The 27,844-nt window shown below is 43.6% G+C and overlaps 1 protein-coding gene and 1 pseudogene across 1 annotated transcript in view; one reads left to right on the top strand and one right to left on the bottom strand.

Moving 5' to 3' along the window:
- The window catches only part of MAP2K1 (mitogen-activated protein kinase kinase 1), an 80,218-nt gene that overhangs the window by 15,276 nt on the left and 37,098 nt on the right, over positions 1 to 27,844 (top strand). The window contains exons 2-3 of the mRNA XM_045541436.1: positions 22,850 to 23,060; positions 24,610 to 24,756. Of these exons, the coding sequence (XP_045397392.1) occupies positions 22,850 to 23,060; positions 24,610 to 24,756 (358 nt within the window). The remainder of the gene's footprint in view (positions 1 to 22,849; positions 23,061 to 24,609; positions 24,757 to 27,844) is intronic.
- Positions 24,222 to 24,321, bottom strand: LOC123631117 (annotated as a pseudogene).

Genomic DNA, 27,844 nt, shown 5'->3' on the forward strand with positions numbered 1-27,844 from the left:
TACCGTGCCTTGTGCAGGGTAAAAGAGCTGCTTTCCTGGTGCAACTGTTAACTCGTCATGTGACCACTCTGTGCCTTAGGTTTTTCTCTGCAAACCTGGGGGTGATGGTAGTGGCCTCCTACCTCTCAGCGTTTATGTATGAGTTCCACATGATCCCATGGGTCACCATTCAGCACACTTTCAAGCTCTAAGTGGATATTAAGAAGATTACACTTTATTGTTGAAAGGAATCTTAGCAATCTTCTGTTGTAATCCTGTCTTTTGTTGGAGAAAGAATCCAGGACTACAAAGAAGTGTTAAGAGAAGTTGGCCATGTCACACAGTAGGTTCTGTTTTGAACATTGTGACTTTTAAGTAATGTAGTCCGAAGGCTGTGTGGCACAGTGTCAAGGCTTTGGAGCCCACAGACTTGAGTTAGAATCTTGACCCTGGCTCTCTCTGTCTGTGTGATCTTGTGTGAGTTCTTTCACATCCTTGAGTCTGTTTTCATATCTGTAAATTGGTCATGACACTCACCCAGCAGAAAGGATTCATAGACACTGTGTGTGTGTAAACTGCTTTTTATGATTAACAGGACTAACGGTAATGGCCAGGATTAGATCCCCAGCCCAGGGTGCCTTACTCTCTATCAGGTGAGAAGGAGAGAAAATTCTCACCTTCCAAAGAACTTGCCAATGGTGGAGCTCTTCAGCTGTTTTTTATCCTCACAGACTTAGAATAGAGAGAACACCGGGCATACTTGCAATTTTTTAGGATGTGCAGGAAGCAAAAGAATTATTTTCAGTGAAACAGGAGTCTGCAAAAGGTGCCTAGGAAGCAACTGCCACACAGTACATCCCAATATAGACTCCTCCCAGCTTCTCTAGGACAACCATCTGCCCTGACAGGCACCGCCCAGGAAGCTCAGCTTTCTTCTCAAAGAGTTAATGAGGATTTCCTGGGATTTGCGCACGTGCGTGCATGCCTCTGTGTGTGTGTGTGTGTGTGTGTGTGTGTGTGTGTGTGTGTGTGTATGGGGGGGTGGTCAGGAGGGGTACCATTCAGGAAGGGTAGTCACTTGCCTTTGGTGGCATAACTGGAAGGTGACACTCCCTTCCTGTAGCAGAAGCCACGTGTTTGGGATCAGCTCATGGTTCACCCAGACATCTTCTGAGTGGGCCCTGGCCTCTGCTCATACCGTGTCTTCTACTGGGGACTCCCTTCGCTGTCTCCAATGTATGTATGTTGAAATCCTAATCTTATGTCAGAGCTCAGCTTGCAGGTCACCTCTTCTGTGAATCCATCACAGACCTCTCCTCGACTCCACTCCAGGCAGCAGTCATCTGCTTCACCCTCCAGGGCACTCTGTACATGTGCCCTCACACTCCAGATGTTCCTGTAACTCTGTCCAGTCAGACCGGACCTGGGGAAGGCTGGGACTGGGTCTTATTCATCCTTATCTCCAGTGCACAGCACATTCCTTGGCATCTGATTTGGTAAAGTTTTGTTGAATGACCAAACAAGCCTTGATGTGGCAGTAAGGACAGAGGGCAGAAGACACTCCTCTCCAAAGGGCAGGTCTCTGCAAATCCCTGTAAAATCTGACTTTGATTTTATCAGTGGTTGATTATTTTCAGTTTATAATATCTTGGCACAGAGTGTCACAGTGGTGATAATCATAGCATTTGTTCTGGGAGGCTCTGTATACTCTTCTTGTTTGTATATCCGTTTATTTCCTCACTTAACCTCATGAGGCATGTATGTTATCTTGATAAATAAAAAAAAAACATTCTGGTTAAAGGACTTGTGCAAGTCACACAGGCTCAGAGTGCCCTGTAGTCTTTTGTACTGTGTTTTCAACCAAGAGTCCCTTCCTAGCCCTGAGGGAGAAGCATTTGGGAAGCGTGTACTGGTGGTGACATCTTCCCTATTCTGTCGTGTTCCCTCAGCCCCATGCCTGGCATGGAGGAAGGCTCTGAGAATGTTATAGATTAGCGAGCCTCTTTGCATGCTGAGCTGCATACATATCCCTAGCAAATGCTGGTCTCCTTGATGGATATGTGACATCGGTGGCTGAATTTATATGGCACCTGGTGGCTTTTCACACTCCCCCACCACGCCTCTCTGGGGACTGGGATAGGACAGATGGCCACAGACACAGGATTCTCAGCTCTGCATCCTCTCTGCAAATCACATTTGGGGAAAAGTTAAGTTTGTGCAATAACACAATTTTGGTAACATGGTTTCATGCTGCTGGTAAGTTGTTTAGCACTCTCTGGATAAATCACACTTCAGCAGAACTCGTTTGAGAACAGAGTTTAATTTCACTGTAGGTGGCTGTGACTCCTGCCCACCAGTCTTCCCACCCCTCCTAATACATCAAGGCTGATAAGGTGAATGCTGTGCTAAGCCAGGCTATTTCTGGGCCCAGGATAGAATTGCATTGGATTAGTCATCCTTTTCCCCACCAAACCCTTTAATTCCTTCTCCCCTGCGTACAGCCACTTGTCCTTAAAATGGTAGAGATGAAAAAAATCTTGATAGTTCAACCTCTTGTGTGTATATAAGAAGAAATCAAGGCCCAGAGAGACTGGCAGCCTGCTGGGTTGTCATATGGCTGATGAAGACCTGAATCGAGATCCACTGCCTTCTTTCCAGTGTGGGGTCCCTGTCTTCTGTCCTGCCCCACTGCCCACTCTAAACTTCTGTCTTACAAGTTGGGAGAGTCTACAATTTTTTTTTTTTTTTTTTGGAGACAGGGTTCCACTTTGTTGCCCTAGGTTGGAGTTCAATGGCTCAATCATAGCTCACTACAATCTCAAACTCCTGGGCTCAAGCAATCCTCCTTCCTCAGTCTCCAGTGTAGCTAGGGGCTACAGGTGCTACCACCATGGCCAGCTAATTTTTTCTTTCATTTTTTTGTAGGGGCAGGGTCTTGCTATGTTTCCCTGGCTGGTCTTTAACTCCTGGCCTCAAGTAATCTTCCTGCGTTGACCTCCCAAAGTGCTGGGATTACAGGCGTGAGTCACCACACCTGGCGCAATTTGAAGTGAATAAAAGTGAATGTTTGTTCATTGTTCAAGGCCCCAGCACAGGGTGAATTAATTTCCCATTAACCCTTAAATTTTCTCTTGACATATATTTGGTAAGGGCCATTAAATTCTTGATAGATTTCTGTATAGTCATGTGTAGCCTAGGTGTTAACCATTTGATAGGATTTAACTTTTAGGAAAAAGAGAAAAAAGGGAGGATGATAAGCATATTTGGAGGGAGAGAAAAAATTAAGTTTTCTCTTAACAGTTAATCTGGAATGATAACACAATTGTTTTTTGTTCTTTGGCTATAAAAATCAGATTTTGATGTTTCAAATACGGCAGACAGATGTATTAGCCACAGGCAGGTGTCCAGACTCTGAAAATTATTAAAATGTAACAATAGGTCCAAATCTGGAGCTTGAAAAAATTTCTCAGTTGTCAAAGAAGCTCCAGTGTTCTACATTCTCCTGCTAAGGAACTTGGGGGGCCTTGGGAGCTCAACAACTGGTCTGCCATCAACTGGTCTCTAGTCCTCTCTTGTCTGGGCTGGGTGTACTCTTTGTCTAAGTGGGAGCTTTTGGGAGGGACACACATGCCAGGCCAGCCAGAGGGGTCTAATTTTCCTGCACTGGGTGATATATTTAGATGTCCCAGTTGTAACCAAGCTGTAGATTACAATTCTCCTCTCCACCTACTCTCTCACATATAGTAGGTGGTCACTGTTTATTGATTTCTTGGTTTAAAAAAAACTTCCTTGGCTACAAAGATCTCAAGTCTTTTCTAATTAAGGGGAAAAAGAGATGCTAATTATGCCCTCATCCCCACAGAGACAAACTATATGTTGACTTAGTGGGTGTTCTTGCTTTGTGTCATAGGAATGACCCCTGGAGGTGGACAGCTGAGGTTGGAATCCTGGCACCACCCTTAAACAGTTGTTGGATTGGACTGGTTACTTAACCTCTCTGATCCTAGTTTTCTCACTAGTAAATATGGAGGTAATAATACCTAACTTGTAGGATTGTTTTGAGAGTTTAATGTAAGGTCCTTAGCACGATACCTAACTCATAGTATCCACTCAATACAACTTTACCCACAACTGTGTACATTTCGTTTGGGGTTTCTCCCTCCTGTTTATCGACAGCGTTTGGGGGCTTATCTTTCGTTGAGGGTTGAAGCCAGATATTATCTTGACCGTGGTCTCCCCTAGAAAAGCTCTAGTGATACTGTTCACAACCTAATCAGGAGACAAGTCACTTGGGGACGGGGTGTGGCGATCTTCATATTTTTCTATTCTGTTTCACCACCACCTTCCTGAGCTTCTGGAGATCAAGAGTTCAGCCTTCATGCCCCATCTCTAGCCCACACTTGGCATGTGCTAGGTGGTAAGTAAATTGGAATGAATGAAAGCCAGTGTTAGTTTATGGAGCTCATGTGGGACAGAAGTTTAGTTCAATTGAATTTTCATCAATATCAAATACTATGTTATGTGCATTAAGTTTCTTGAATCATGTTTCTTTTTGTCCTTTTTGACTGATTAAGAAGGACTGGACTAGTTGGAGCCCTGAGGTGGGACCAAGAGATGTAACTCTGGCTTAGGTTGTAGTCAGTGAAGTGCTTAATATAGGGCCTGGCACAAAGGAACTTGGGAGTATTACCTGGTTAACTAGAGTTCGGTTTGATTGTAAATGATGATGGTGGGTTTGGATGTCATAAATATACTGGTGGTCTGAGGGCCTGAAAGTGTTAAAGCTTCTCTCAGAATAGCCCAGGCAGCTCCCAGGAAGTAGCTTCTGAGGCAGGATGTGGCAAACCAGTGAGTAAATGAGAGCCCTTCTCCTTTGGAAGAAAAGGAAGTAGGTGGGGAGAAGTGAAGAGGAAGAGCTCAGTGGACGAAGCTTTTTATCTGCTGCTGTGAGAACATGCTTGTTTTTTGAATGTCAGATAGACCCTGCAGGATTTTGACCCAGAGTGACCAAGATCTTAAGAATGCTAATAATGCTGATTTTTAAATTCTTTTCCCCACAGCTAATATCTAAACTTTAATATGCAGCAGTGTTGTTTCAGTAGATTTTGTTTTCTAATCTTGATCATTGGTGTATTCTTTAATGCCATTTGAAGAGTCACAGAGAATGTGGCATGTCATAAAAAAAAATACTCTTTTCTAACCAAGAAAAAGTTAGAAGAAAAGATATGTTTTTGAGTAAAGTGGCTCTTTAATGTGTTTACCTATTTATCCATTTCAGAATACATTCCTACCGACTCTCTGTCCAGGTGCTCATAATAGTCTCTTGTGATAGAGCACAAGAGTGTGCTTCTATTTAATGCAAAAGAGAGATCCTGTTCAAGGTCAGATGACCAGTTACCAGCAGAGTTGATGGAGGGCTCCAGACCTCCTGATTTCAAGTCCAGGGTTATCTCCACAATTTTGGTACTTTTTGTTAAGAGTATAGTTTATACATTGTAGGCAGATTATTGATGGAGGGTGCAAATAAAAATAGCCCTCAAGGAATCCAGTAATGCATAATGCATATATGAAGTGAAATAGGTGAACTGAATTTGGTGAGCTTCAGTGTCACTGGAAAGGCAACTCTCATTTATAAATTTATTGCATAGATAACAATAATGTATATCAGAGTTGTGTTTAGGAATTAGCTCCAAAACTATGGTTTGAGATGTGGAAACCCCTCTGCCTTTGTGATGGGCTGGCAACTGTACTGTCAAAGGCTTCTTTGAGTTGGTTCTTTGACCAGGTAATGAAAGAGTTAAGCACCTAAAAGAAAAGTCCCCAGGGGGCTTCCAGGACCTGGAAAGCCAAGCTCAGCAGTTTTTAGACTTCAGGTTTCTGCACAGCTCTTCCACTCAAGGAAGTCAGTATCTTCTGAGCTTGCACAGCTCTTAACCCCATTTCTTTGAAGATTTCAAACTATAATTTTTACACTTACCCAAGTGTCTACTTTGCATGAGCACATTATGGCTGATTTGGCCCAAAAGCGGCATACTTAAATTGCATCCTAGTCAAACTAGTATCTTGTATGCATTTTAGATGTTTAAATATTAAAACAAATATTCTTAATGGCAATTTTTGTTTGTTTTTTTGAGACAAGGTCTCACTGTGTTGCCTAGGCTGAAGTGCAGCGATCATTCACAGGCACGATTACAGTGCACTGCAGCCTTGAACTCCTGGCCTTAAGCCATCCACCTAATTCAGCCTCCTTAATAGCAGGGACTATAGGTGCTTGCCACCATGCCTGTCTCTTATGGCAATTTTTAGAAGGTAGGATGTCAGGCTGTTCCTTGCTGAACCCTAAATGTCCTGAGGCATTCTAGGCTGGTGTCTAGGACCATCTTAATCAGGAGAATAAGCCTGACTATTCCTTTCTTGGTGCTTCGACACTGCATTTCCCTCAGTGGGGCTGGAGCAAGCGTTAAAATGGAACAAAATATTGTAGATGAGACTTACTATGACAATTAACCTGCTCTAGCCAGAATGAAAAATTTCTTGATGTTTAAAGTTCTCTGACCTCCCTGTGTCTACCTTTTGATGATACACAAAAACAAATTATGAACTCAAGTGACAAGAGAAGAATTTAGCAAGCATGAAAATATTTCTCACTGCAAATTCTCATCCATTTCTGTAGAGTAGACATTTTTTAGTGTTTATCATATACCTCACACTGGGTTAGACCCAAATTGAGGGGATGTATCCAGTCTAGTTGAGGATATGAGCACACAATTGCAAGGCAGTGTGACAAATGCTCTAACCTTGGTGTGTGGTAGAGCATAGGCTGTGGGAACTCAAAGGATGAATGACTGCCTCTGCCTTGAGGAGGGAAGGACTGTAGCCCCAAAGCAGGATCCTGGCCTGCCTTGGGATTTTTTGGCTCTCCTGTTTCATCCTTTACACTTGCCCTTTTGACTCTGTGCATTCATGGCTCTGGTCACCATCTTAGACTGCTGAACTTGCTTTGGGCCTCTTACAGGTTCCTGGCCTATTTGGTCAGCCACATGATGAGCAGCTCCACCTGTACAGCCTACAGGTTATCTCCAACTTACCTTGTTCAAATAATAGATTTATAATCCTCTTGTCCCCTGTAATGACTTCTGATACTTACTTCCTGGAGTTAGGCCAAACTTCACAGGTTAAGGACACAGTCATTCATAAGACTGCCCTCATTTTAGACATCTGCTACAAACTTGGGGGTTCCTTGCCACACATACTTCTGATGAACTGGCTACAAATTTGAGGGTTTCCACTATCCCCACAGGTTCATTAATTTGCTAGAGCAACTCACAGAACTCAGGAAAGGGCTATAGTTCCTTTTTTTTTTAATTTAAAAAAAATTTTAATCATCCAGCCCAAAATGTTAGAAAGTTGCTGTAGTTCTGATTACAATTTTGTTATAGCAAAAAGGAAACAAATCAGGAGCAGCCCAAAGAAGAGACACATAGGATGAGGTCTGGGAGGGTCCCAAATGCAAAGCTTCTGGTATCCTGTCCTCATGGAAGTGGGGCACATCACTCTCCTAGTACATTGATATGTAACAGTATGCACAGAGTATTGTTAACCAGGGAAGCCCACCTGAGTGTCAGTGTCCAGAGTTTTTATTGGGGTTTTATTACATAGGCATGATTGATTGAATTACAGGCAGTGTGACTGAACTCAATCTCTAGCTCCCTCTGTTTCCTGCAGGTTAGGCTGTATTATGTGGCTCAAAGCCCCAACCCTCTGATCACACAGTTGGTCTTTCTGGTATGGCCAGCCCTCATCCTGTGTCAGCTCTTTATGCAGACTGTCTAGGGGCCCACCATGAGTCACCTTGTTAGCATAAGCAATCAGGGCCCACTATGAATAATGAAGGCACTCCTATTACTGGAGAAATTCCAAGGGTTTAGAGGCTGCCTCCCAGAAACTGGGGACAAAAGCCAGCCAAATTCTTTATTAGAAACCACAGCTTCCTACTCCCAAAGCTGTCTAGTCCTCTTCTTTGTGATGTGGTAAATAACATCTCCCTGGCTGCCCAGCCAGAAACCTGGAATCACCCTCAATACTTCCCTCTCCCCATATACAAGTGGTCACCCAGTCTTGCCCACTGTAACTTCAGTCTCTGTCCCATCTACTCTTCTCTGTCTTGCCTGGCTGCTGTGGTGGTCAGCCTCTCATCTTCTCTTGGTTTTCTTCTCATTAAGATGACTTCCCTGCTTTGTCACCCCACCTCTAAGCTCTAAGTTGCCTTGTCACCCCATCTCTAAGCTCTAAGTTGGTTCCAAAATATGAACCTGTTGTCACTTTCTTACTTCAGAATTTGCTGTTGGAGAACAATGTTTATAATTCCATTTTTTTGCACAATAAAACATACTATACATACTTACTGGGAATGTACTTAGAAGAAATCTAGAAGGATATATATTCAACAACATTAACAGTTATCTGAGGGAAGGTGAAACATAAAATTTTACCTTAGACTATGTATTTCTGGACTAGTTGGATTTTTGTAATGAGCATGCATTACTGTTTATGCTTAGTAAAATTATAGAAGTCTAGAATACCCTAGTCCCCTAGTCCTCTTCAAACCTAACTCTTTAGCGTGGTGTGCCATGCCCTTCTTGGTCTAGCCCCAGCTTACCTACAGGCTCATCTCGGTGCTCTCCTGGATGCACCTACTCTCTGGCTACTTGGAATGGCTTGAAACTTTCAGTGCCATTTTACACAGGCTGATACCCAAGCCTGGACCGCTTTTCCCTTCCCATCTGCTGCAAAAACTGATATTCTTCAGGAGTAGACTTAGTCATTATGTTTTCTAACCTTCACTTTCCCTCCCTCATCTTAGATGGAATTGGGGGTCCCTTCTCTATGTTCCCGTAGCATCCCCTGTGCCTACGTCACTTTCAGCATTTTGACCAACTACCCTGTAGTTGTTGCTGTACTTGTTTTTTTTTTTGTTGCTGTTGTTTTTGAGACAGAGTCTCACTCTGTTGCCCCGGGCTAGAGTGCTGTGGCGTTAGCCTAGCTCACAGCAACCTCAAACTCCTGGGCTGAAGCAATCATAGCTCACTGCAGCCTCGAACTCCTGGGCTCAAGTGATCTTCCTGCCTCAGCCTCCTGAGTAGCTGGGACTATAGGCATGAGCCACCCCACCTGGTAAGTTTTTCTACTTTTAGTTGTCTGGCTAATTTCTTTCTATTTTTAATAGAAACAGGGTCTTGGTTTTGCTCAGGCTGGTCTCAAGCCCCTGACCTCAAGCGATCCTCACGCCTCGGCCTCCCAGAGTGTTAGGATTACAGGCATGAGCCACCATGCCCAGCCTGTTGCTGTACTTGTTATCATTCTTTCCTGTGCTTGGTTTACATTGTGATACCTTCCTCTCCCTACCTATCATCTATCTACGTATCTTCTATCTCCCTGTCTCTTACGTAGATATGCACATGCTGAGATTGCCTTGTGAGGGCAGGGGTCTTGTCTTCTTCATGTGTACCTACCTAGTCTCTAGCTTACATAGTGCCTGTCATGGAGTGAGTGCTGCATAATAAATCTGCATCGCATTTTCACAGCTGTATGCATAAATGGATATAAGCCAGATGTCCAGTCGAGTTCCCTGTCCCATGCCTTCCTCTAGGTTGGAGTAGTCTTGGAGGTTTACATTCTCGTGATCAGTTCTGCTGTGGGACTCACATTTCTGTGCTTTTCCTCTTTTTTTTTTTTTACCATGTGTTGAACCAGCTTGGAATATGGCCCCTTTTCCTTGGTTTCCACCAAACAACAGTAAGAACAAAATATGCACCGAGCTACTTATGTGCATGGCAGATTGGACTGCAGGGCTGGAGTGGTGGGTGTGTTATATTACAGCAATACAGAGAAGTTAAAACCTAACGTTATTAAGTATCTTTGGCGTTAAATGACCTTTGCTGCCCTCCCTTGGTGCATCCTTTCCTTCCTCTCTTGCTGCTTCTCAGCCACTCCCAAAACAAGCTTCTCTCATTTTATTTTGCAAAACAGTTCAGCTTTCCAGCTCCACCTCTACATGCTGTTGAGGCCTGCTTCTGCCTAACCCCAGGCTCAGGAGCAGGTCCCAAACTATGGGCAAGCTTTCTGGTCCTCTACTACTGTCTACTCTGAGGTGGGATTGATAGCAGAAAGACTTAGCCCACCCTCCACCTTTTTTCAAAAGACAGAAGCAAGCGTAATCAGTTTTGGTTTTAATTTTCTTTCTCTCTGGTCCATGATATTACTTCTTCCAGGTAGGGTTTGACTTTACCAGGCCAACTGCTATTAATTTGATGGCCTGACTAGTAGATTTCCACCCATAGTTTAAGAAGTCGACTGCCTCAGTAAGCACATGTGTGCACAGACTAGTCCTGATCCTGAGATCACAATTCCCTGAGTGTTGTTAGAGAGTGATCTGGGGGTGAGTTTTTTTTTTTTTCCCCTAGAGGTGACATGTGCTCAGAGATGAGATTTTCTGACCCCTCCTGTGTGTACTTTTTGGGCAGGGAGAGGGTCCAGCTGTAACAAACATGTTGTTCTTCTATATAAGGATGAAACAAGTCTGGAGAATTGAAAATTGTCAGCTTAGACCAGAATTGGAGACACATTTTGAATGCTGTGTTTCCTCTGCATCTTCCTGCCCTTAGGTATGATTCTGGGCACTGGCTATTGACCTTTTGCATTGGGGCCTTGACTGTCCTCCTGGTTCTGGGTTATGAGGTCTAAGATTGGATCACATTGGATCCTGTACCTTCTCCCTCACTGAGGAGCAACCTGTACCCCTGATTCAGAGAGCAGCGTGGACCATTATTATATAGGGAGTTACTAATATCTACATCAACTTCTCAAGAACAGAGAATGAGTAATGTCCAATACATCAGCTTTCTGAAGCACATTCAACCAACTTGTCCTTTCAGAAACAGCCAGCTGTACCATTTTGTGGCCACCACCAGACCCAGGGCTCCCTTTGTTTTTCTAATGATGACCACATATTTATCACATTTTCCACCTGAGTTACCCTTGGTGCTTTCTTCCTTTCAACACTCTCTGTCCTCTCGTCTCCACCCACAGCGGTATCTCAGCTCTTTTATGGCCACCAGCAGTCTTAGTGCTTCTGCCAGTGTGGTTTACCTGGCCAGTGTCCTTACTCTTGCCTTCCCACTCCAATCAAAACATATGAGCCTTGGATGTTCCTCTGAAGGGAGCTCCTCTTTGGGTGGATTTAATTTATTGTCCTTCCAGGCACCTTTACATTTTAGCAGGACAGAATTCTTCACCTTAAGGAATGAATCACACTCATGGGGGAAATACCTGGTGTTAGGGATGAGCTCGTGGGGGTTTTGTTTGAAGGACATCAGCTCTTCAGCATGGTGTGGAAAAAGATCAAAATTTGGAGTTCCAACTTTAGCCTTGGGTAAGTTACTTAAAAGCTCTGGCCTCTATTTCCATATATGTAAAGTAGAAACAGCATGCCTATTTTTTTAATGTTGTTTTGAGGATTAAGTGAGTTAATAGGTATACCATGCCCAGCATTTAAGAAGCTTATCTCTTCAACTGCATCTAAATTTTTATTCTTTTTCAGACTGTTACATCTTTCTTTCTTTCTTTTTTTGTTTTTTTTGAGACAGAGTCTCACTCTGTTGCCTGGGCTAGAGTGAGTGCCGTGGCATCAGCCTAGCTCACAGCAACCTCAAACTCCTGGGCTGAAGCGATCCTACTGCCTCAGCCTCCCGAGTACCTGGGACTACAGGGATGCACCACCATGCCCGGCTAATTTTTCTATATATATTTTTAGTTGGCCAGATAATTTCTTTCTATTTTTAGTAGAGACAAGGTCTCGCTCTTACTCAGGCTGGTATTACATCTTTCTTTTGTCACTATTGGGTAAAGGTGATATTCCTTTTTGTCTTTTATCTTCTGATCTTTGTCTGCCTCCTAACTCCATCACTTTTCCTTTCTGTGCTTCTATAGAAGACTGATCCTTTAGGAAATAGTTCATATGTGGCTAATATGAAATAAGTTTTGTCCACTGGGTCAGAAGGAACTATAGGCTGTTCTTTCAGGCAACAGTACGACACCCCTCCTCTGATTCAGGATGTTATCCAATATTTGAGAAGAATCTGTGTGAGTGGGTGGTCCTATTACTCCAGAGGCTCCTCTGTGTGTGTGTATGTATGTTTTTTTCAGCGTGAGTATATGCAGAAACATGTCGTGGGAAGGTAATTTATATGATTTCAGAAGCCTGTTTGATTCCAAGTGGTAAGTTGTTTTTTGGTTTTGTCTGTTTTAAAATGATAGGAATATGTGATTTTTATTCACTTCTTTTTGCCCTTGGTACTTTCTTCCTTTCAACACTCTCTGTCCCTTCCTCTCCACCCACAGCGGTATCCCAGCTCTTTTATGGCCACCAGCAGTCTTAGTGCTTCTGCCAGCGTGCTTTACCTGGCCGGTGTCCTTACTCTTCCCACCCCAATCAAAACATATCAGCCTTGGATGTTCCTGTTAATGTTTCTTTAATCAAACCTGTTTTCTTGACTTTAAAAATTTGTTCATTGGCTTGGAAACTACCTGATTTAAAGGGAAACGAAAAATAAACACCTGTCCTCTCAGTCTCTTATTTTTTTTAAAGCTTTGTTTCCCAAACACTCTTTGCTTATAATATTCTTAATCCCAATTCTATGCTGTTGTCCACAGAATAGCCCCTACTAGAATGCTATTTCTCCTTTTTTGCTATCTAAATTTTATGTATGGCCAGGTACAGTGGCTCATGGCTATAATCCCAGCCTGGGCAACAAGCAAGACCCTGACTCTAAAAAAAAAAAAAAAAAAAAAAAAAATGATCTGGGTGGCATGTGCCTGTAGTCTTAGCTACTCAGAAGGCTGAGGCAAAGATCCCTTGAGCCCAGGAGCTCAGAGCTGCAGTGAGCTATGGTCATGCCACTGCACTCTAGCCTGGGTGACAGAGTGAGACCCTGTCTCTTTAAAAAAAAAAATTGTATCATTCTAAACCAATTAACTCTCATATCCCTACACAACTCACTCTGATTATTCCAGCATATCCTGAACTACACAGCCGTCTGTGTCATAGGCTTCTTATGAGAGTTAGGGGAATTGTGGGATAGTCCTTGCCCAAAAAGTCTTTTTTGGGGATGGTGGTAAAACCATAAGGGCAATAATTAACTACAGTGTGCATTTTCTCCATGTTATTTATTGTATGAACAACATGAATGTGCAGGAATTTAAAAAACCTCTACCCCATCATAGCAACTGACTTGATTTATCTGTGTTTCCTTCCATTGCTTGTTCACATGCCTTCATTTTTTTCTTTTGTGGGCAGTACAATTTTGTATTTGTTTTCACCTAAGAGTGTTTAATTGAGTGTCAAAATTTCTGATAGCCATAAGTCTGTGTGACTTTGGACAAAACACTTCTTGTCTCTGAGACCCAGTTTCTCCATCTCTAAAATCAGGGGTTTAGGCCGGGCTCGGTGGCTCACACCTGTAATCCTAGCACTCTGGGAGGCCGAGGCGGGTGGATTGCTTGAGGTCAGGTGTTCGAGACCAGCCTCAGCAAGAGCGAGACCCCGTCTCTACTAAAAAATAGAAAGAAATTATCTGGACAACTAAAATACATATACAGAAAAAAATTAGCCGGACATGGTGGCTCATACCTGTAGTCCCAGCTACTGGGGAGGCTGAGGCAGTAGGATCGCTTAAGCCCAGGAGTTTGAGGTTGCTGTGAGCTAGGCTGATGCCACGGCACTCACTCTAGCCCGGGCAACAAAGCGAGACTCTGTCTCAAGAAAAAAAATAAATAAATAAAATAAAATTAGGGGTTTATACTAAATGATCTGTAAGACAGTTATGAATATATCTTATGCTTCTAGAGTATTTTACAGTTGGTCAAGCTTTTGTATTAATATCCTTTTACAGTAATCACAAGGAGGTGAGTGGATGCTCATCTCTTCCCTTTTTTTTTTTTTAAACAGATAGTCATACTAAGGTAAGGTGAGAGTGCTTTCCCAAAGTCACATTGTGCTTTTGTGGCAGAGTCAGAGTGCCCGTAGACCCCGGTCCTTTTACTCTTGGCCTGGGTTTTCCTCTGCATTCCTGCTACCTGCCCTGTGAGAATTCTGAGTATCAAGATTGTCAGGAATGAGTGAAAGCTGTCATCTGACCTGAGTATCTTAGGTGTTTGAGCCTAATTTTGTTTTCATTTTTGAGAGAGATTTTGGCTGGACATAGAATTCTGGGTTGATGATATTTTTCTTTTCATGCTTTAAAGATGTCACTGCATTATCTTCTGGCTCACATTGTTTCAGATGAGAAGTTTGCTGTAATTCTCTTGTTTGTTTCTTGTCTATAATGCTTCCTCTGGCTGCTTTTAATGTTTATTCTTTATCTCTGATTTTTAGCAATTTGGCTATGGTGTGTCTAGATGTGGAATTTTTCATTTTTAAAATCTTGCTTAGGGTGCCCTGAGCTTTTTTGATCTGGGTTTGTTGTCTTTCATTAATTTTGGAAACTTCTTGGCCTTTATCACTTCAAATATTTCTTCTGCCCTATGTTCTCTCCCCTTTCCCTCCATCCCTCCCTCTTTCTCTCCCTGCTCTTTCTCTTTTCCCCGCTCTCCCCCACATTTTCCCCTCCCCTATTCAAGATTACAGTTACATATGTTAGACCATTTGATATTATCCTATAACTCTTGGATGCTCTGTTCTGATTTCTTTTACTGTTCTTTTTTTCTCTTTTGTGTTTCAGTTTGATTAATTTCTATTGACCTATCTTTAGGGTCACTGATTATTTCCTCAACTCTGTCCAGTCTGTTGATGAACCTGCTGACCTCTGATGCCATGTTTTAAAAATTTCTAGCACTTCCATTTGATTCTATTTTTGGTTTTCATCTTTGCTGAAATTCCTCATTTGTTTATGCACATTGTCTACCTTTAACATACTAATCATACTTATTTTAAAGCCCCTGTCTGATAGTACCAACATCTAGGTCATCTCTGAGTCTGGTTCTGTTTATTGCCTTATCTCTTGATAAAGTTATTTTTCCTTTCACCCCTCTTGATTTCTCTGTCTTGTAATTTTTGATTGAATGTTAGGTATTGTGGAGAAGAACAGAGACTGAGGTCAATCATCTTTATGCTTAGAAATGGGCATCCTGTTCTGTCATGGTGTTAGTGTGTGTTAGGTTGTTAGCCAGGAGTTGAGCTGGGTTTGGGTTTTCTTGTTGATATTGTTAACTGCAGTGTACCACATGCTTCACATTTCTCTAGTAATGTGTTTTAATCTTGTGCTTAGAGTGGAGGCTGAGGGTACATAGTTTTTTCTTGGTATTTGCACTGCTCCCTCAGCTTTGAACTCCTCCTTATTTCTTTGTCACAGAGGCAGTCTTTCTCCACACTCTTGCCCATCCCCTGGGGGTAAACTGCAATTGCTGTTTAGTGATGCTAGGCTTGAGGCAGAGGTAGGGAGGTTCTCTATTGTCCTGGTCTAGTCTCAATTTTAAGCAGGCCCTGTAAGTATAGACCTTGGGTATGGGGTTTTCCCAAGATGCTTTCCCTTTCTCTACATGACAGCCAAACTCTCCCTCTTGTATTTACGGCAGGAGAAAGTTTCCTATACCTCCTTCAGCAATAACAGCTTTGCTTTGTTTTAGTGTTGAGCCCAGCTTTGGGCTTAGATTCTTAATCAGCTGTGGGAAGCCATCCTTCAAGGCAATCATTCTCTTGCAAGGTTCTTAATGTGCTTCACTGAATTTAGCAGAGTTTTTTTTTTTTTTTTTTTTTTTAATACCTTTTTCTGGATGCTGGCTGCTCGTGCAGATCACATCTTGGCCGCCTACTCTTCTCTGCTTGCTGACAGATATGTAGGTGACAAAAGTCTCACAGTTATTGTTCCTGAAAGCAGCATCCAGGGCCAGTGACATATGCAGGAAATCAGCTGCTTCTGGCCAGCACAGAGCTAGTCTTTCATGTTGGGTCATGAAACTACTAGAAAAAAAGAAAAACATACACGTGGCTTCTCTGTGCTTGGGAAATAGGTATGAAGGCATTGGGAATCAGACCTAGGTTCAACTCTGATACTCACTTGCTCTGTGAACTTGAGCAGGTAACTTCCCATCAGTTTTTCTTGTAGTGAAAATAGGGCAGTTAAACTAGGTGGTCTTTAAAGTTTTGTCCAGTGCTAAAATTCTCTAATCCTAATATATTTTTCCTGTAGCGTTCCAAGGATAGAATTTTGCACCTAAGTACCAAGGCCGTGTTCTCTGCAAGCATAATGATTATCTTCCCATGTTATATGGTTTGAGGCCCTGGTCATTATTTCTTGTCTGCATATAAGCTCCATTGATAGTTATCCTTGTTTTTCCTTTGACAATAAATTGATTGTTTCATCTTCCCAGGTCTTCTCTGAGAATTTATATGTTCTGGCACTGGAAGGCCCTTAGTGAAGTAGTGAAAGGAATATAGACAGCTAAGGGCAGTTTAAGTCTAGATGTGATGATAAATATAAAAGATGGTTTTAGAGATGAAATGAGAGTGAAATGTTAAAAAGTTAGAATCATCTAAATGCTAAACAAATATTTAATATTGTTATGCTGTTGTCATCTAATTATTGGTTAATAACATTTGATTTGATAGTATTTATTGAGCACCCGCCGTGAACTAGGTATTTTGCTAAATGTGGATGAGCTCCTTTAGTCTCCTAACAACCCCTTGATGTGATTACGACTGTTAGCCCTGTTTTATTGATGAAAAACTCGAGGTTTAAGGCTTTTAAGTAACCTGGCCAAGTTGACATGGCTATTAAGTGGCCAAACAGGGATTCATACCTAGACAGCCTAATTCCCAGGTTCAGGTTCATTTATGTAGCATAAATGCATAGCTTGATGAATTTTCTGAAACTGAACACACCAGGTAACCAGCACTAAGATCAAGAACTGGGCATTGCTAGCACCCAGGAAATCCCCTCAGGCCCTATGTTCATCTGGGTTCTCCAGAGAAACAGAACCAACAGGGGTGTGTGTGTGTGTACAGAAAGAGAGAGATTGATGTTTATTTTAGGGAATTGGCTCATGGGATTGTAGAGGCCTGGTAAGTCTAAAATCTGCAGGGTAGGCTAGCAGGCTGGAGGCCCAGGAAGAGTTGCATGCAGTTGAACTCTTACGTGCAGTAGAGGCAGCCTACTGCTAGAATTCCTCCTCCTAGGAGTCCAGTCTTTGTTCTATTATGGCCTTCAACTGCTTGGACAAGTCCCATCCACATTGTGGAGGGTAATCCACTTTAATCAAAGTCCACCAATTTAAATGTTAATGTTATCACCCCTCTCAAAAAAAAAAAAAAACCAACAAACTTGCATGGAAACATCCAGAACAATGACCAAATATCTGGTCATCATGACCCTGGCAAGTTGACACATAAAATTAACCATCACATGCCCTGTTTTAGTCATTACCCCCTGAAGGGTGATCACTTTCCTAATTTATAATTGCATAGGTTAGTTTTTTGAATTTTATATAGATGGAATGACAGAGTATATACTCTTTGGTGCCTGGCTCCTTTCACAGAGTGGGTATACATAATCCTGGAATTTTGTTGCCTAGTTAGTTGAACAGCCCCTCCTGTGGGACCAACGTGTGGGAGGGTATAGAACCCCTTCCCCACCGTGCTGTCTGGCGCTGGCCCAAGTCAATGCATCTGCGCTCCCTGACAGACGGGCTTGCCTCAGGTGGTATCCGAAGTTGGTAAGCTGTGCTTTGGTACCCTCTTCATTCCTCCTTCAGGCCCATTCTCCTTTCCTCTCTTACTACTCTTTGTACCCCCATCTCCCAACCACCAGCCATCCATGGTTTGACCCTTGATGCCAGTTCTTCTCTTTGTTCTCCCACTCCCCCCGAAGCTCATCAGCCCTCAACTTGAACACACCCTCAGCCTTATTCTGCACCTCCTCAGTGTACTGTCACGTTGACAGACTTGGACTTCAGAGAACTTTCCCCTCCGTCCTCTCTTCCTCCTCATATACTTTTCTTATGGGTGTGGAAACTGAAGACCAGAATGGAAGGTAACTTGCCCAAGATCTCATAGATTGGGAGTGGTACATGGTGTGGATCAAGGGATTGCACTCTTTGGGTACAGGTCCCTCTTAGCTTGGGGCTCTCTGCTTCTCCTTCCCTGCTACCTGACTTGTTTCCTGCCCCTGTGGTATTCTTACTTGCCAAATGCCACAGGGCAGGGAGAACTCCCTGGGCTCTGTGGTGAGGACACCCACCTGCATGGGGACCCTTCTTCTCCTTCCAGCATGGTGATTGGTTGTCATCCTCTGCCTGCCCCTCAGTGTACCCTCCTGGCAGAGGCAAGGGCTGCCATCGAGGATGGAGTAAGGCTCAGGTTGGTGACAGCTGGCTGGCATTTGGCATGCAATTGTGGGCCGTTTCTGTTTGGTGTCTTGTAGTTTGAAGACCCCATTCCTTTGTCTGGACATCACCCCCCTACTCCCTTCAGTCATCCCGTAGGCCATCCTCTAAGTTCAGTGACCATCAGGGTTGGATGGGGCAGTGCAGGGCCTTGAAAGGAGATCTGTTCTAGGAGTTGGGAGACCTGCCGCCAATGAACTGTGTGATCTTGCTCTCTTTGGGCCTCAGTTTCCTCAACTGTAGATGGGGGTTGGATCAGGTGGGCTTCAAGGTCCGTCCCTGGGCTTCATTTTATGCTGCTTCTTGATTTAAACCACTGAGCCACAAATGAAAAGTTCCAGTTGTGGCAGTGTAATTAGGCTCAGCAGATGGGTGAGTTGAGAGGGAAGGCAATGTTCTTGCCCATAGGACCATCCTTTCCCACCCATTTCATTGTGCCTCCCTGGTGTTTTCAGAAAGCAAATGACAACCCTTGTTTTTCTCTGCTTTCCCATTTCAAACCTATAATCTTCTTGTATCTCGATGAACTTGCATTTACTGTTAGACAGCCGTGATGCAGAATTTGGGTTACAGTGTGCTATTTTCTCTCTGTTGTGGTGAATGTGGTGGGGGGTCAGAGCCGATCACAGCTGGTCCCTGGAGAGAGGGCTATGTGAGAGATTGATTGTGCTGGAGCTCCAGGTTTTTGTTTTGTTTTGTTTTGTTTTTTCCTTTTTGGCCAGATTTAGCAGTCAGGGGTTATAGACCAACTTTAGTGGTGACACTAATGTTAATAAGTTCTGATAACCCACTACCATCAGATCCAGGTTTTTTTGTTTTGTTTTGTTTTTTTAATAATCCCCAGTCTTAGTTTTGTTGATTTTAGTTAAAACCAAAGATTGTCAAGGAGGCAGATTCTTGCCCTCTGAGTTTTGTGATGTCATTGAGGGGTGAGGGTCCCCTCTCTAATTCCCTTTGCTTGAAGCATTTTACTGTGGGAGGGCAGAAATGAACTTTGTTGAACATCAATTCCTTTGTGAGAGGAAGCAATACTGAATAATGTTACATTATTGATTGGTATCTCTTTAGTAAGTACTGAAAGCCATTTTGGTGCCAGGGTCTTCCTTTCGCCTTCAGATAAAATGTTTCATCTTTCATTCTCTGAAAAAGGTTTTAAAAAACTTTTAGCACATTTTAAGACTAATTAAACGCAGTAATTTCTGGATCCTGCTGTTGCTGCCTTTGCTGCTCCTCCTCTTCCTCCAACTTCCCCTCCCATTTCTCTACATTAGTGTAGAACTATGTCAAAGATGTCAGTGCTTCTTGCCATTAGTTTTCTATTTTGACCCTCCGCTTGTGAAGTAAGCAGGGAGTTGTTACTCCCATTTTACAGAAGAGAAATTTGAGATGTGGCAAGGTTAAGTGACTTGTCCATGGTCACACAATAGTTGATGAACAATTGGGGGTAAGAATCCAGGACTCCTGAATACTAGTGACTTGTTAACTTGCCAACACTGTTCCACCCCCAGGTCCCGCCCTTACACACCTGCCACTGGGAAAGTCTTGCCACCACGGGTCACAGTGTTTGTCGTGCCTCTGCCCGGCTCCACATTCTGAAAGCACAGATCAGGAGCCAGTTCCTTAGCTGGTGGGGGAGGTGGTTAAACAGTAAAACATAGGAGGTGGTAGAGGAAGGAGAAAGGTGGCATGAAGACCAGACTTAGTTTTTCTTCCTGCAGGTACAAGAACTACTTATTTCAAAGAGAGTCAGGAAAGTGAGCAGAGTCAGCATTTCTTTTTCTTGCCAAATGGATTGAATTTCCAGTGGCCCCCTATTAATCACAAGGCACTGTTAATCTGCCCCAATAGATCCATCATCAGAAAGGAGTGCAGGGGAGACAGGTTTGTACCTGGGGCAAAGGGCTCTTCACGTAGGGTATGCCATCTTCATGTATGATTGAGCCCTGGTGTGTTAAATGCCTCATACTAGCATCTTACCCACGTTTTTAAGTTGCTTCCCTTGAAGATATTGAACTTTTTGAATAGATAATACAGCATGATGGTTCAGTTAGAGGTTTATTCTCTCTGCCTGGATTTGAATTCTGGCTGTGCTACTTACTGGCTATGTGACCTTGGACAACTTCACCTGTCTGTACTTGAGTTTGCTCAGCTCCTCTAATTGTGGGGTTGTAGATTAAATGTCTTAATAAAGGTAAAGCACTGAGAAGAGTACACAGTGTTGTGAGGAGGGTGATTTTCCTTCCATGCAGCCCTCCTTCCCTCACCCCCTCATGCACACTCTGTGTACTTTTTTGATAGCAGATTTTCGAGCCTGCGTTTCCAGCCAGCCTGTGGAGCCCTCCAGGCAGCTGTAACCTCATCCAAGTTTTAGTTATGAGGTCTGTCTGCATTTGACATATTTCTAAATGTGGTCATCACTGGGCTCCTTTGTGGAGAGACCTGGGAGAAAGGACACCAGAGGGCATGCACTGTGTAACTCCCAGCCACACATGCTCTGGGTCCCCATACCTGAGGGACCAGGGGCTTAGCTTGTGAGATTTAGCTGCACCTTTTAGCAGGATGAGACTATTGACCCGTTGCCTCAGTCTGCTTAGGCTACTCTAACAAAATACCGTAGACTGAGCAGTTTAAACAGCGGTAATTAATTTTCTCACAGTTCTGGAGGCTGCAAGTCTGAGATCGGGGTGCCAGCATGGTTGGCTTCTGGCAAGGGCCCTCTTCCTGTCTTGCACATGGCTGCTTTCTCACTGCCGGCTTACGGAGCCTTTCCTTGATGTGTGCTCGGGTTGGGGAGGGCGGGAGATCTTCCTCTTCTTGCAAGGCCACCAATCCTATCTGATTACAACCCCACCTTTATGATCTCATTTAACCTTAATTACCTCCGATAAGCCTTATCTCAAAATACAGTCACACTGGAGTATAGGACTTCAACATATGAATTTGGGGAGACACAGTTCAGTCCATAGCACCAGCATGCAAGTTACCAGTGAGGAGAATCAATGACCTCAGCCTCACATCCTCTTTGGCCCCATGTGCTGTGTTATTTGTAAGGCAGTGTTGGACCTCCCCATATGGGGTGGGGCAGGGAGGGAATTAGGTCTCCATCTCCTGCCTCCTGGAGGTTTGTGATAGAGGGGGTGAAGGAAGAGTGGAGGATCATGCTTATTTCTACCCTTCAAGCTCAGAGCTGGGGTGTGTATGTGGGGGGGCACTGACATGCTGGTGTGTAATGAAGGTTTCTCACCTGTGGCATCTGTTTGACTAGGGAATGAAATCCAGTGAGACACAGTGGAAGCTCTCTTTATTACCCTCCTCTTGGCTAACTCACACTCTTCAGTTCTCTCTAGGAAGCACACTGGTTCTCTCTGTAAAGCACGCTGAGCGCTGCCCACAGCGTGCAGAATGCACAGCTAGCAGGCTGCTCTCTGCCGTACCCACTTGCTTTGGCACCCACTGGCCGAATTATGTGCTTACCAAGAGCCAGCTTGTTCCCAAACTCATTTGTACAGTTGTAGCTGGTATTGTAGTTAAGTAATATATTTAAATATCAGATAAACTGATGAAGTATGACTGCAAATGAAATGTTTCTTTCTTTCTTTTTTTTTCTATGAACAATAGTTAAAAGCTGTGGAAAGACTCAGTAAGTCCAAGTCACTGAAATACATTACTGTCAAATTAGATGAACATTAAGATTGGGGGAAATCATAAAACTAAAATTTTATACTGTGATTATTCTGCAAGAGTCTACATTTTTACTTCACTTTAAAGAATCAGGAATGGGAAATCATAGACAATGTGTAAGAAAGATAATGTGGACTGTTACTCTTACCAGTGGACTGTTACTCAAAGGGCCTTGCCCTACATTAAAAAATGGGTGAATGAGTGCACATTTATGTGTACTATGCAAAAATAAAATTTTTATATATATAATTTTTGAGTCCATGGTCTGATTTTTTGATTAACCTGGTTCCTAGACCTGACTTTAGAAATGAGGGTTTCTACTGTTGTGATTCAGTTGACAGCTGGTGTGGCTTCAGTTTAGTAGATTTAGGGAATTTTATTTTGCATATGGTATAAACTTAATAAAACCAACATTAGTGGGACTTTTTAAACGGGGATTTTAAAGCAAATTAAGGTGACTCATTCTGGATTTTAGTAGATTCTTTGGTTCCTCTTGTAGACTTGCAGCATATTGAGAGATCTAATTCCCTCTTTTTATAATACAAATGAGGAAACCAAACCCTGTCAGTGGTAAATTGTGTGAGGTGGCTGGAGTGAAGAGCAGGGCAGAGCCACCGTGGGTGGGCCCCTCACTTCTAGCTTCCTCCGTAGGTTCTCCATCTGGCCCCAGAGCTGGAGCTCGCCACGACGGGAGTGATTCTCTGGGTTGACTTCTCTGGTGATGGTACTGATCTGTGTTCCCTCTTTGGGACAGGACCAACCTGGAGGCCTTGCAGAAGAAGCTGGAGGAGCTGGAGCTTGATGAACAGCAGCGGAAGCGCCTTGAGGCGTTTCTTACCCAGAAGCAGAAGGTGGGAGAACTGAAGGATGACGACTTCGAGAAGATCAGCGAGCTGGGGGCTGGCAATGGCGGTGTGGTGTTCAAGGTCTCCCACAAGCCTTCCGGTCTGGTCATGGCCAGAAAGGTGAGTCTGCCTTGATAAACAGGTAATTAGGTTCTCTCTCTGGCGACTGGAAGGCCTGGGACAAGAGTAGAAGGAAGGCTGACTTCACCAGTACCTTTTTGTGTTGTTTGAATTTTGAACTCATGTTACCTGTCAGATAATGGATAAACATACTAATGACTGTGTTAGTGTATTAATCCCTATCCCCAGTCTAGAACATAACAGCAAGTGACCCCTCGTTAACTTTCTGTGTGCTGTGGAAGGAATGCCAGGGTGCCTATTTGTCATTTATCAAGTGCAAGAGAAGCTGCTTTCATTGACCCTGCCCCAGCAATGCCCAGAACACTGATTTCAAGTTGGTTCCCTGTGTTCTGGCCCTGCCTGCGGCTCCTCTTCCTCTTCCTGCATTATAACATCTGGATTCCCTACCGTGGCATGCATTCTTTGAGTTGGACTTCCTTTTCCTATGTACCCTTGGTCCTCTTTCTGAACATAGCCTCCTGCTCCAGAGAGATTGGAGTCTTCCAATCTCTTTTCTGCACATTGTGTTCAGTCTTGTCGCCATATTTTTGCTTGTGCTGCTCCATATTTTCCAACAATGCCTGTCTTCAAGGCTCACCCCTTGTCAAGCTTTCACTAGCTGCTGCAGCCCACACTGATAACCACTGCTTCCATGTCCTCCGACACTCGTTGGTGGCATATTTTAGAAGCTCAACCTTATTTGGTAACTATTTAATGTGGCTTTCCTTTGTCTCTCCAGCTGAACAAGGCAAAATGTTAGAGGGACATAAGGTAGCACCTGAGACTTTGGCTAAATCTCAACCACATCAGGCTCCTGAGCTCAAGGAGGAATCTCTTGGGCAATTTAGGCCAGCATACCTTAGTTCTTCACACCCTTCTATCCCCACAACCCTTGAGTATGAACCATGTCCTCTAGGTCAACTTTCCGCTTGTATCTCAGCTCCAAAGGTCATTTTGCAGTAAGGCCTCCATTTAGCTTTGTTCTTGGGAGAGGTGAACCCCCTGTTCCCTGGTCTTGAGCTGAAGCACAGCTAGCCCTCTCCTGGTTGCAGCTCTCCATTGCTAACACTTGCCTTTGTACACTGACACTCACTACTTTGGTCGAGCAGAAACTTGTTTTTTTGGTTTTTTTTTTCAGTTTGATATATTGTAATTTTATTTAAAAATATGGAAAGCTTCACGAATTTGTGTGTCATCCTTGCGCAGGGGCCATGCTAATCTCTGTATTGTTCCAATTTTAGGATATCTACTGCCAAAGTGAGCACCAAAAACTTGTTTGTGAAAACTTGCCTAGTGCCCCCTACCTTTAAGAGCTTAAACATTTAAGAAAGATTCTATCTACTAGGCTGGGCACTGTGGCTCACACCTGTAATCCTAGCACTTTGGGAGGCCGAGGCAGGAGATCTGTTGAGACCAGGGGTTTGAGATCAGCCTGCACAACATGAGACCCTGTTTCTACCAAAAAAAAAAAAGATTCCATCTATCTTCCCTGCCTCCTTTTCTTCCTTCCATAAAACGCTTCTTTCCCCTCCCACCTTTCTTTCTCCAGCTAATTCACCTGGAGATCAAACCCGCAATCCGGAACCAGATTATAAGGGAGCTGCAGGTTCTGCATGAGTGCAACTCTCCATACATCGTGGGCTTCTACGGTGCATTCTACAGCGATGGCGAGATCAGTATCTGCATGGAGCATATGGTATGTGGTGACCTGTTGGCCTCTGGAGCAATGGCCTGGGAGTTGGGTGGCTGTGGCCTAATCTTTGGTCTGGGTGGAGACCAGCTGCCTTTCTGCTGCTCCCTGGATCCACATCACTGTCCTGGGCATCTGGGAAGCCTGACTGTAGAACTTGGGATATTCACAAGGTGACAGGCCTCCTTCCTAGGTCCCTGTCTCTCTCTAAAGAGAGGTGGAAGTATCCCTGGTGGGTGTATCTAGAGCACATCGCCTAGTTTTTTCCTATCCAGATGACCTTAGGAGATACATATATATATTTTTCATCTGAGAAGCTTCATATGACCCTAAGATTTTGATGTGGGTAAAATCTGGTTAATATACTCTAAATCGATTTATTATTATATAATGCTTTGTGCTAGGTACAAGGTTCTGGGGTTATGAAGATGAGTGAGGCAGTTCTTCCTCTAGAGAGTTTAAAATCTACATGACGGGCACCCTGAAGGGCTTCTTTGGGTACGAAGAGAAGTAATGCCCTCTTGTGCAGAAGAGGGCAGAGGGCATTTATGGGCTGATGATATACATGGGAGCTGCTAGTCTTTTTACCATTGTATGCTTTGAGTCCCTTCCTTCTCTTTCCAGTGACTAACAATAATAATACTAATAATAAACTAATATTTATTGGGTGTATATTATATCAGGCACTATCCTAAGCAAATCAATGTTGTATTACATTTTTACAACAACCTTTTTGGGTAGGTACATTATTCCCATTTCACAAATGAGGAAACTGAGAACATAGAGAAATTGAATAACTTACTCTAATCTAGGTCATGTGGCTAGTTAGCGGTATTGGTAAAATTTAAACCAAGGCAATCTGACCCCCAGTGCCCATACTTTGTTGAATCCACAGGATAGTGATTAGGGAATTGTGACTCTGTTTCCATCCTTGAAAACAAAGAGACTGGCTTTATGGTTGCTTTTTTTCCTTTCTTTTCTTTTTTTTTTTGAGACAGAGTCTCGCTATGTTGCCCGGGCTAGAGCGAGTGCCGTGGCGTCAGCCTAGCTCACAGCAACCTCAAACTCCTGGGCTTAAGCGATCCTACTGCCTCAGCCTCCCCAGTAGCTGGGACTACAGGCATGTGTGACCATGCCCGGCTAATTTTTTCTATATATATATTTTAGTTGGCCAGATAATTTCTTTCTATTTTTAGTAGAGACGGGGGTCTCGCTCTTGCTGAGGCTGGTCTCGAACTCCTGACCTTGAGCAATCCACCCGCCTCGGCCTCCCAGAGTGCTAGTATGACAGGCGTGAGCCACCGTGCCCGGCCACTTTTTTTCTTTTTTTTATTCCCACTAGGCAGCATGGCATGGAGGTTTTAGAATCTGACAGATGTCTCGTCACATCTCCTTTCTCCAAAAAAAAATCCAAGTAGGGACTTTGTCTTGTTTGCTACTGTGTCTCCAAAGCCCAGAATAGTGCTGGCATATAGCAGGTGCTCAATAATTGTTTATTTACTGATTGTCACCTTCTCATGGTGACAGGGGCAGATTTCTTTCTGATACTCAATTTCCTCATCTGTAAAATGGCCATATTGTACCTGCCTTGTTATGAAAAAGATTAATTAAAATAACAGATGGAAGTCTTCTAACACACTGTTTGGTGTAGAGGACGTGTTCTACAAACGTTAGCTTTTGCTTTGCTCTCACTGGCTGACATGAATCTGCATACTTGTTGGCTTTCAGTCCAGCATGGTGTCCCTCAGCTCCTCCTCCATCTTCTTCCTGACTCTAGATCCGCCCTGACCTCCAGAATGACAGCCCTGGTGCCTGGTCTTAATGAACTTCAAGAGAACCCTCCCAGGAGATTTCTCTCTTGCTGGTGCCCCCATTATTATGAGTGTCTCTTCATTTTAATGATCAAGAAGTGCTGCATATACTGATACAGGCATCTGCCGACATTTGTGGGTGCCATGTGGAACCTAAACCTTAAAAACGTCTTCTGTGTGTCTAACGGTTATTGAGAAAACTCTCATTCCCTCTTGCCTCAAAGGTAGTGAAGCAGTCTTGGCGGGATGTGTGTGGGCAGTTCTGGCTTGGTCCCAGCCCCTGGCCTGGGTGCTGATTATTTTCCACTTGGGTCTTGGCCTCCCTCAGGGAGCTGTTTCTTATCCCATGGGTTTCTTGTTTTCTTTTTGTTGGTGATGATTGATTTTCAGCTCTAGCCCAAGAATTTTGGATGCAGATGTATAAGTGGCAATGGAGGTCCTGGAAAACTAGAAGGGGAAGAACATGGGGGCAGTAATAATAAACCAGTGACAGCAAAGGCCAAAGGACCCTTTTTTCCTTTTAGGTCTTGCTGAAGTAATAGAAGATGGGTGGCAGCATGACTAGGCATAATAGCAATTAGCTTTCAAACCTTCCTCCACTTGCCAAGTCCTTTTCACATTATTGAAGTTATTAATCACATCAGCCCTGTCGTGTGAGATAGATTGATCAACTGCCTGCCCCAGGGGCCCTTTTCTGTGGTCATGTCCTATGCTTCTATGGTTTTTGGCACTTGTAGCCAGTCAGGGTTTACATTAGTTAATCAACATGGGTTCAACTTCACACATATTTTTAGTGATTATTATGCACAAGATGCCATGTGAGCTGCTGAGGGTTTGGATACCTTGAGAGCAACATGTCTGTCCCCCAGAGCTGTTCAAGGCTGGATGGCTGTGTTCTAGTAACTTCTCAAGTGAGAGGTGTCAGTGCAGAAATGAGAGCTGCTGAGCACCAGGCACATGTCATCTCATGCCTGCTCTCTTCTGAACCATCAGAAATTCTTTCCTGAGTTACCTCTAAGTTCTGTACTACCCAGAATTCTCTCTTTAATTGGGGAGCTAGGAGGCCATTTGTGGGGTGAGTGTGGCTGAACTCCAGAGTGCTTACTTTAGAGGTTAGGACTGGGCCCCAAACGTTGATAGGCAGTGCCCTATGCATTTATTCAGACCCTGTCGGAACCTCTTTTTGCCAGCCTGAACGTCCTCCTGCTATGTGAATAGGACAGTCTTTTTATTTGTCTCACATTCGACCTCTTTTGAGATGCTGAGGAGTCTCATTCTGGAAT

The sequence above is a fragment of the Lemur catta genome, chromosome 1 (genome assembly GCF_020740605.2).
Source record: "Lemur catta isolate mLemCat1 chromosome 1, mLemCat1.pri, whole genome shotgun sequence".
Taxonomy (NCBI): domain Eukaryota; kingdom Metazoa; phylum Chordata; class Mammalia; order Primates; family Lemuridae; genus Lemur; species Lemur catta.